Below are 10,002 nucleotides of genomic sequence, written 5' to 3'. Positions count from 1 at the left end.
GTGTACAAAAAAAAATGTTAAGAAAAAATTGCTACATTGGGCTTAGTTTTATATTAACATTTTTTTTTTTAATTTTCCATTTCCTTTTTGCAAATGGAAGTGAGTGGAGTGTTGGCTTTCTTTGAAATTGCTACTTTGGGCATAGTTTTAAATCAACATTTTTTTTTTTTTAATTTTCCATTTCCTTTTTGCAAATGGAAGTGAGTGGAATGTTGGCTTTCTTTGAAGAAAATAGCGCGATTGGAAAAAATTACATTTTCTTCTTTTGCAAGTGGAAACTTGGTATTTAAAAAAAAACGTCTTATACGAAAAATTTCCATTTTCTTTTTTAGAAGTTGGAGTGAACAGTCGGATACTTTTGAAGGAAAGCTCCGCAAAATATTTTTCAACAAAATCTTACGATCTCTCTTCGACGTATTCGAAATTAGCTTTAATATGAGTACCATGAAGTGCCCTGGACCTCTCAGCGTCCATTGTTATGAAGTATTTTATATTAATATACACTTTAAAATTTATAAAGCAAAACCGTAGTGGCAATTATACGATAAAAGTTTTTTTTTCTGGCCGTTCTTATTAAAAAAGAAATGGTCACTATTATTAGAAGATCCGTTTTGAAGCAGTTTAATTGGCTTCTTGTGAGTTATTTGAAGAATTAAAAAACAATGAGGGATAAAAACATTGAATATTTGTTGAAATTCAATGTGTAATAAATTTGTTTTTGTTATTTTTAACAACATACTGCATCGCTCAAGGATACGACAAATGGCTGCAGGCGCTCGATCATCAGCGAGCTATTGTGGCCCAGCAAAAAAAATTGGAAGTTCTTCTAAAGGCACAACTTTAAAAGCACTTCCAAAAGATGCACTCCCAATGATTTTTTTATTTTAACTACCCAGGAAGTTCTCTTAATTCAATTTTTTATAACTTGGTTTTTTCATACTTTTAATGGGTAATTTTAACTTTTTTGTTTCAAATGGGTTAAAAACAGAGTAAGAATTCATAAAATGGTATAAATCATTTACATCCAATGCTAAATCCAATCTGAACAAATTGTGATTTTTTGAGAATATTTGAAGTCAAACGTTTCCGTTAAAAACTATAAAAAATTATAAAAATTATTTATTTGACAAAATATCACAGAATTTGTTTATTTACATCCAAAACATTGAATTCGGATCACATCTAAAGAAGTGATGCAAATTCAGTGAAATGGTTGTTGAAAGGGAGGACTTCCGTCCTATGACAAGCCCATGTTAAATTCATCGCTTCTGCGTCAATTTTGAACCACTTCCGGATCCAAAAAGAATATTTTCATTACTTTTTTGGAGACGCTTTTTTTGCTGGGGGATTTTGTAGCAATAATAATGGTATCCACAGTTTAAATCACACACTTCTTTCTGCTTAAAATTCATAATTTACTATTGTGATTCAAGTAAACGTCTCTTTATGTCAAATACGATCCGTTTCCACTAATCGATGTAAAAATGCTTGCAGGTAAAAATGTTTGTCATTGTGTTGACTGTGTGTGTGCAATTTTTTGTTTTGATCAACGGCGAATTATATTAATCAACTTTAACGGGAACATCCAATTGCATTTAGATAATATTAACAATTGGTGAGAAAGGACAATTGTACATATTTCAGCAGTATAATAATAGGTCTGCTTGTGCTTTATGCTGGGGAATAAAACATATCTGAGTTTCTTCCAATAAGAAGAGAAGAAGACGAACAAAGAAAAGTGAAACAGCCAAAAATATCAAGAAAAAGACACTCGAGAAAAGTACTACAAACCAAAAAACCTAACACCACATCTCTTAACCCAAGAGGCAAGAGTTAGTTAATTTGAGTTTTGTTATCATTTCTAATCTCATACGGATGGTGACAAGAAGAAGAAGAAGCCTTTAATTATTGCATTTTCTTTGTTTACACAGAATCGGGAAATAGGGATTGATTTTGCTGTTGGGGCATAAAATATCCATTCTACATTGTATATCCAGAACAGTAAAAGTGCATACACCCACAAGCGGAGATATAAGTTAAGAACAATATGTCAGAACAAGAACAAAATAAGAAATTGGGCGAGTTAACAGCGGAAGAGGTGAATAATCGCATTACTTCTCTCGATAAATTATATAAAATGCCTTTTGATTTGTGTTTCTTTTTTTGCAATGTAATATTCTTATGTACCCTATAGATGAGAGCAAGAAGACTACGCACTTTGGCCAAATCAACAAACAATGCCACATCTGCTGCGGAAAACAGCAATACCGTTGCCGCTTCCGCTCTGCCTCTTCCCTCAACGAACAAAAACACAGAAGGTAAGAAAAACAATTATGGGAGAATCAATGGTCCATAGATTGATTAATTAATACATATATGTATATTCACATCTATAGCAGTTTACAAAGCAACAAATGTATCCAATTCTTCCCGCTTGGTAAAGGCTGCAATTCAATCTTCTCCTGCTGTTAGTGATAATCAGGACAGCATTATATTGCCCTTAGATCAAGACGTAGATGTAGAAATGAAATCAGTAAATACTACTCCAACAAAGTCGCAACCATTGACGCTTCCCCCTAAAATGGTCGCAGATTCATCAAATATAATGCAAACTGACGATGACAACACATCTGGAGCATTAAATAGGTCCAAATGCAAACTAAATCTGAAATCTAAAGATAGTGGCATTGAAAACATGGAAACTTCAGAACTAGTATCACCGGCAACTACACCTCAAAAAGATGTGGGACAGAAAAACCCCTTAGATCAAATTTCAAAGCAAGCAAAATCTGTAGATGAACGTCTAGAACTGATACTCTCAAAGATTTTGAGTGCTTCTTGGAATGAATACTGCACGGGTTCGATGATTTGCCCACAAACTGCCAGCTTTCTAGAGAAACATCCAAGTCAACGTTTCAATTTTAAGAATCTAATATCAAATGTGTTAATGGAGTGTGTTCTAAGGCTATACAATGACGAGGAGTCGTTTGGGGAAGCCACTGGTGGAGTTGATGTTAGCAAAGACGAAGACATGAAAGCCGAAGGTGTAGCTAAGGGCAGCTCTGAGACAAACTCAAAATCCGATAGCACTCCGACATATTCTACACCAAAGAAGATTAAGAGCGATGATTCGGAAGTTCAAGAAATATTGGCAAATGCTATTGATGATCAACCATCGACATCAAGGGGCTTGCAAAGTGGTAAGTTGTTACGTAGTATTTTTGTTCAAATAAGTCCATAATGATTTTTATCTTCAGGCATTGTCAGTTCGGAATTCATAGGCTCTTGTCCGACTCCGTCTTCCAACATTTTTACACCAATGGTGTTGGCTAAGCACAATGTTTTATTACATTTAATTAAATGCCACAAAAATTATCGTTATATCAGTGAAAAATGCAATGCCAATTTAGCCCAGGAACAGCCTTCGGATGGGGAAAAGATTCAAGCCACTTTGAAAATTGTATTGAAGCAAATTTTTCGTACAACTGTTCTAGTGCTTACGGACCGCATTTATGAGAATCTCAATTTTGCCTTGGATCAATCGGCCCTCTTGGAATTGTATTACCAAGAACGTGTGCCTGAAGAATTTCTGTATGAGCTGGTGTCAGAATGCTTCGAACGAAAGCACGACTTTGAATTTATATTTAGTCAAATTCTACGAGGATTATTTATGGGTATGCAGAGGAACATATGCTCGCCTACCATTATAACACATCACATGGATTTGCTGTCCAAATTAATGTCCATTAAAGTGGGCAATATAAGACCTTTGTGCGATTTATTGGCAAACCAAATGAATTTCTTGCCTCCGCTTTGTACACAAATTCCTGGAAGAGAAATTGTGAAATGTAGCTATTTGGGTCCATTTTTATCGGTATCATTTTTCGCCGAAGAAAATGTACGTTTTGCAGAAGCTCATGGTAAGGGCGATGCTTTGGCCGCCAGTTCGGGAAAATTTCGATGGGTAAGTCAAATGGAAATCTATGATAAAACTTGAAAATATTCTATTGAATGGGTCCATATGCACTCAATAATTTTTAAGAACTTTTTTTAAACTTTCGGATCAAAATAGACTATTAAAACGCTTATAAGTGGAACTAATACACTATTGTGAAGAATGCATTATTTTTTTACCACGTATCAGTCTTACAATATACTCGATTCACTTTAAAAAAAAATTATTTATTCAATAACGCAAATAGGCGCCCACAAAAGATCTTTGCTACCGTCGATAAAACAACTCATCCATCTTTGTTTTTGTTTACAAAGACTGTTTGTCGATGCTCGGCATCCATTCTGTTGTGTGCAAAATATATGTGGTATTCTATTGTCGTAGCAATGGAAACAAAGTAAATAAATCAAATCAAATCACGGCATATTAACAATAAATATTTTGCGGGGTAATGACTTGGCAGTGCCTAGGAATGATATTTGTTGTCACTAGTATTTATCAATTCAGTAAAGTATTTTCAATAGAATAACGATATAATGGATGGTCTTATGAAGACCTTTGGTGCAAAGTTTGGTTGCCTGAAAGTAATAATATGAGTCGATAAATTTTGTTATAATACTAAACTTGTTTAAATAGCCAAAAGTACATATGTGCAGTCCTTTTGGCTATTTAATAAAGTTAACCAAAATATATAGGATTCTCGCAAAAATAAATACAAAGAGGAACATCTATTTTTAAAAAATTAAAAAAAAGTCGGAACTTCGGTTTTCTAATACTTAACAGTGTGAACTATAAAAATAAAATTGAATCTTGAATTAATGTGGAAATTATGAATTGGTTTTTTCTGATTAAACTCTTAGGGACTGGGATTTCTAGGTCGTTATATTTAATATAACGTTATAAATGTAGGAAAACCATTGTGCCGGTATACATTATAAACGTGTTCGACTGTATAATGAATAAACATTCACTCTAGTAGATATTACGCAAATTTCATCAACATAGTTTGTTTCTATATAATGATGCGCTGTTATTAAATATATGTTTCTTCTTTTTTTTTTTGATAAAATAGCAATTGTTTACAATGCGTCAACTTATGCACTCGGTATTCCATTCCTTACTTGTAAATGTCAATACACGCCCAAAAACCCTTGAATACATTTCTCAAATACTACGCCACAATGAAAGACGTGTCCAGTTTGCCAGCGATGAAAAGTTATTGGCACGTGATGGTTTTGCCATCAATCTAATGTGTGTTTTGCAGCAATTGTCTGTTAAAATAAAACTAGATCGTATCGATTCTTTATATCCATTTTACAAGAACTCCCTCATTTATATAGAACAAGATACAAAACTGCGCTTCACCGAAGAGGAGTATAAACAGTTCCTGGAACAGAATATTATTGTTAATGCTGAAACACAAGCAAATTTCCAAACACAATGTTGGTTTTTGACATTACAAGCTCATCATTTAGGTTTTATGCCGGCCATACAGAGATATCGGCAAAAATCACGAGCCATTAAGGAATTACAGAAATTAATTGATGAAATTGATCGCACATCTTCCCATTGGGAGGCGACACCCTTTGCATCGCGAAACAAACAATTTAGAGATCGTTGGCAGAAGCAATTGAAAAAACTAACCAGATCAAAACTATGCAGCGAAGTTTGTCTATTGGATCCTAAACTATTAAATGCGTGTCTATTTTTCTACTCCACTGTGTGCGAGTATCTATTATACCAAATGGAGGGTCGTCCCATTGAGGGGCCATTCATGTCGAAAATTCCTCCCCAACAATTAAAACCGACTGATGCATTTTCAGCACTGCCTGAATGGTATATCGATGATATAGCCGAATTCATTTTGTTTGCCATGCAACATTCTCAAAATGATATACGTAATGCTATAGATCACTCGATCGTCACATGGTTGCTGACAAGCGTTTGTGCACCTCACATGATCAAAAATCCTTATGTCACTGCCAAATTGGTCGAAGTGCTATTTGTTTTCTCCTTGGGTCCGGCAAATATTTTAAACATTTCGGTAAGTACTGAGCTTCTGTTGTGATTTATTTCCCATCATAATATTCTTCCTTTCTATATTCAGATATGGAACCACGAATTAGCTCAAACTGTTTTATGTAGTTCATTGATGAAATTCTACGTTGATATCGAAACAACTGGTCAAAGTACAGAATTCTATGATAAGTTTACTATAAGGTATACGGATTTGCGAGTGCTACGTGCGTCCACTGTTGTACTAAAACGTGTTCCTATGTTTCAGATATCATATAAGCCACTTGTTCAAGTCTATGTGGGAGAGTCCTGTTCATCGCCAAGTAATGATAAATGAATCCAACAATGGCAAACAGTTTGTAAAGTTCGTCAATATGCTTATGAATGATACAACATTCCTTCTGGATGAGTGTTTGGAAAATCTTAAACGCATTCATCAGACACAGGTATTGGAAGGCCATAGTACACGATAGTATGAAAAACGATTACTTTGATATTATCTCCATTTTTAGATGATGATGGCCAACGATTCAGCTTGGTCAGAACTTGGTTCAGAACAGCAGCAAGCTCGTCTTTCGCAATTGGCCACAGATGAAAGACAATGTCGTTCTTATTTGACATTAGCAAGAGAGACTGTTGAAATGTTCCATTATTTAACGGTAAGCACATCGATATTTAGAAAAGAAAATAATAATAATAAATAATTTACACACATTTCAGGATGACATAAAGGAGCCTTTCATGCGTGACGAGTTGGTCGACCGTCTAAGTTCAATGTTGAATTTCAATCTTCATCAATTGTGTGGTCCGAAATGCAATGATTTGAAGGTTCGCAATCCTACGAAATATGGATGGGAACCACGTCGTTTGTTAGGCCAAATTTTTGATATATATTTGCATCTTGACTGTGATAGATTCGCCCAAGCTTTAGCAGCTGACGAACGATCTTTCCAAAAACATTTATTTGATGATGCTGCCAATCGCATTGAACGTTTGAGTATACGCTCAGCTATTGAGGTTGAAAAATTCAGGTCATTGATAACTAAGGCTCATGACATCTATGGTAATTGTCGGTAATCTTGTTGGTATGAATTTCTTAATAACATTTTTTACGTTTGCAGTGGCCAATCAGCAATCTGAAGATGAGTGCGCAGACGCTCCCGATGAATTCAAAGATCCTCTAATGGATACCCTCATGTCTGATCCCGTAGTTCTGCCATCCGGAACCATAATGGATCGTGCAATAATAACGCGCCATTTGTTGAACAGCAACACGGATCCCTTTAATCGTCAACATTTAACAGAGGACATGCTCGTTCCAAATATCGAATTAAAAGAACGCATCGATGCCTGGCGCAAAGAACAACGTTACAAAAGACAACAACAGGGGAATCTAGAATTAAACGACAAAACCTCATAAAAATTGAGCGTTCGCAATCCCATTTGTGCGTTGCCTGTCCTTATGTCGTCAAGAGAATTAAAAATCTTGCTGACTTCAACAGAATTCAAACAATTTTTATACATAAACATTTAGATTATAATCCAATGTAGTTGTACTTCTTAAACGTAAAATAATATCCATTAAGATGTCATAAATGACGCCCTCCTTTAAGTTTTCCTTCATTGTAATATGTATTAGTAGCGAATGAAGATAATAACGATGATCGCTGGGCTGCGTGACGCGGAGTTGCTATACGATTTATGTCTATGTATACATGCTCGGACACAAATAATTTCCAAATTCATTTTATTTATACCGCTACCCATTCATGCCAAACTATCGTTATCTGTTCTTTTTAAATTTAAATATACATATTCTGATGCAAGCAATACTCCTTAAAAACGAATGAAATAAGAAGAATAAATTCAATAATAGTATATACCATAAAAATAGTTATAAAGAGTCGGTAAAGAAAAGCAATATGGTTTAGTAAGTTAATTCATTATCCGATCAGCGATTCTTACAAAAGAAATTAACTATTTCTCAAAAGGATTTCTAATATGTTGTGTCGAAAATAAGTGGAATAGTATTACAATGTATAGGTATAAGTTTCGAGATTAAAATTAAATTGGAACAATCTTCGAAAAGTTATTCCCATGGAATTATGTGCGCAGACGCTCCCGATGAATTCAAAGATCCTCTAATGGATACCCTCATGTCTGATCCCGTAGTTCTGCCATCCGGAACCATAATGGATCGTGCAATAATAACACGCCATTTGTTGAACAGCAACACACATATTTCAGTGATCATATATGAATTATTGGTTAGATGCACAACAAAGTTAGTATTTCGTTCTTTTTATTATGATATTGGGTGCGTTACACTGATTATTCTTAGGCGATTGCACCTACACGGTGAAGCTATTATCAACTGATTTCTGATTTCTTCGACTTGATTCGTGCAATAAATATTGGTTTATATTGAGATGGGTATAATTCAATCTATCATCTAATTGACCCTAACTTAAGTATTGATGTGATGAAGTCCAGAATTTTAGCATATTTGGATAACTAATGCATTTATAGTTGAATATGCTAGTATTTAGTCTTGTAATGTAATATATCCGGCTGAAGAGTCCTTCTCTGTAGCTGGTTACATCCCTCTGCCTCCACACCGCCATGGTCCGAATCATGGTGTGTACGCTGTCCATACGTTATGGGGACGAGTCTCTCACGGTCGGAAGGGGCGGGAAAGTGGGCGGTGGGACCGTTCGAAAGAAAAAAATGCAAGTTTTGATCCAATTGTCTTTAAAATTATTCCATAACTGAACCAGTACTGTCATTGACCTTCGTTAGCTATTTGTAAGTGTGATGGGCTTCGATGGCAATCAATGGTGCCGAACTCAATTCCAAACACGGAAGAAATGCTTCAAACGGTTTATGTTCACCGTTTAGTGGTTATACGGGTATGTTCTTGATTCCCCTTCAAATAGGGTTCACCTTCCACTTTGATTTCGTCCAAAATATTTTGATTATTCTTGGTTTCACGTGAAATAGGATTTCTCGAAATCACTTGCCGAAAAAGAATGTCTACAAGTCATATAATTCATAGAGAAAAATGTAAACATATACGGGTATGTTCTGGATTTTCATTCAAATATATTTCCCCTTTCAATTTAATTTTCCTCAAAAAAAATGTTGGTTCTGGATTTCCCGTGAAACAAGATTTTTTGAAATCGCTTGCTGAAAAATAAAAATCTGCAAATTATATGATTTGCAGAGGAAAATGTAAACATCACATTTATGGCACAATTTTTTTATTTTCAAATTTGGGGCAAAATGTTAAGGAAATGCGAAGAAACTCATGTTCTGAAATCTAAAGAAGAACTACTGAATAGTGAAATATTTATTAAAAATCATCAAATCGTTTTTATTTATTTATTTAACTCATTTTACAACCAAGCCGAAATGGCCATATACGGTCAATTTTCTTTTGCTTTCTATTGTATGAGTTCAGAGCCTAGCTCCAAATTTAAGGAACTTGGACTGCAAGCAAAACATTTAATGCCTTTAGAAAAAATATTGATATTCGCACTAAAATCGATTGCAAATATAATTCATGAATTTTTATTGTCTTAAAAATTTAAATTTGCGGATTATTTTGCATTTCATACTTCTAATAAAAAAAATTTTTGTGAAGCATACAAAACACACTTGGCGAGAAGTTTTCCCATCTGCAAAATACTTTTCCCGTTTTGCAGAACAACCCCGTTGGGTATAATTCCCCACAAGTTTTTCATGTGAAAACAATAGCTCCGTTCGAGAACCCGATAATTTTTGATAACTTCTGGAAGTCGTTCGTTTAGCCAGCAAAAGAAAACCGGAGAGAGACTACATTTGACAGTTATGAGATAGAGGAATTGCAAGTTTTTGCTAGAGATTTTTCCCCAGTAAAATCTTGCAAACCATAGCATACATTGCCAACTGGTTACTGATAACAAACAAAGTACCAGTACAATGTACAATGTAAAGTAAGCGAAAAGACCTATTAAGATCATGTTCCGAGAAAACATAACATATGAAACGTTTAC

General features: G+C 34.7%; 1 protein-coding gene across 1 annotated transcript; it reads left to right on the top strand.

The window, feature by feature from the left end:
- Positions 1 to 1,524: 1,524 nt before the first annotated feature.
- On the top strand, positions 1,525 to 7,859 carry LOC142241923 (ubiquitin conjugation factor E4 B-like). The gene is made up of 11 exons (XM_075313801.1): positions 1,525 to 1,826; positions 1,932 to 2,098; positions 2,195 to 2,318; positions 2,397 to 3,200; positions 3,258 to 3,964; positions 5,025 to 5,996; positions 6,060 to 6,172; positions 6,237 to 6,414; positions 6,481 to 6,627; positions 6,689 to 7,031; positions 7,090 to 7,859. The coding sequence occupies exons 2-11, from the start codon at positions 2,048 to 2,050 to the stop codon at positions 7,386 to 7,388; spliced, it is 3,738 nt and encodes a 1,245-aa protein (XP_075169916.1). The 5' UTR covers positions 1,525 to 1,826; positions 1,932 to 2,047; the 3' UTR covers positions 7,389 to 7,859.
- Positions 7,860 to 10,002: the final 2,143 nt, after the last annotated feature.

The sequence above is a fragment of the Haematobia irritans genome, chromosome 5, assembly GCF_050003625.1.
Source record: "Haematobia irritans isolate KBUSLIRL chromosome 5, ASM5000362v1, whole genome shotgun sequence".
In the NCBI taxonomy this organism is placed as follows: Eukaryota; Metazoa; Arthropoda; class Insecta; order Diptera; family Muscidae; genus Haematobia; species Haematobia irritans.
Note: the sequence above shows the minus strand (reverse complement) of the source record. Positions and strands in the feature narration are given on the sequence as shown.

Coding starts and splice junctions, on each gene's coding strand:
- LOC142241923 (XM_075313801.1), top strand. CDS start 2,048: ATGTCAGAACAAGAACAAAATAAGAAATTGGGCGAGTTAACAGCGGAA. Junction 2,099..2,194: donor GCGAGTTAACAGCGGAAGAG/GTGAATAATCGC, acceptor TGTACCCTATAG/ATGAGAGCAAGAAGACTACG. Junction 6,173..6,236: donor TATGATAAGTTTACTATAAG/GTATACGGATTT, acceptor CCTATGTTTCAG/ATATCATATAAGCCACTTGT.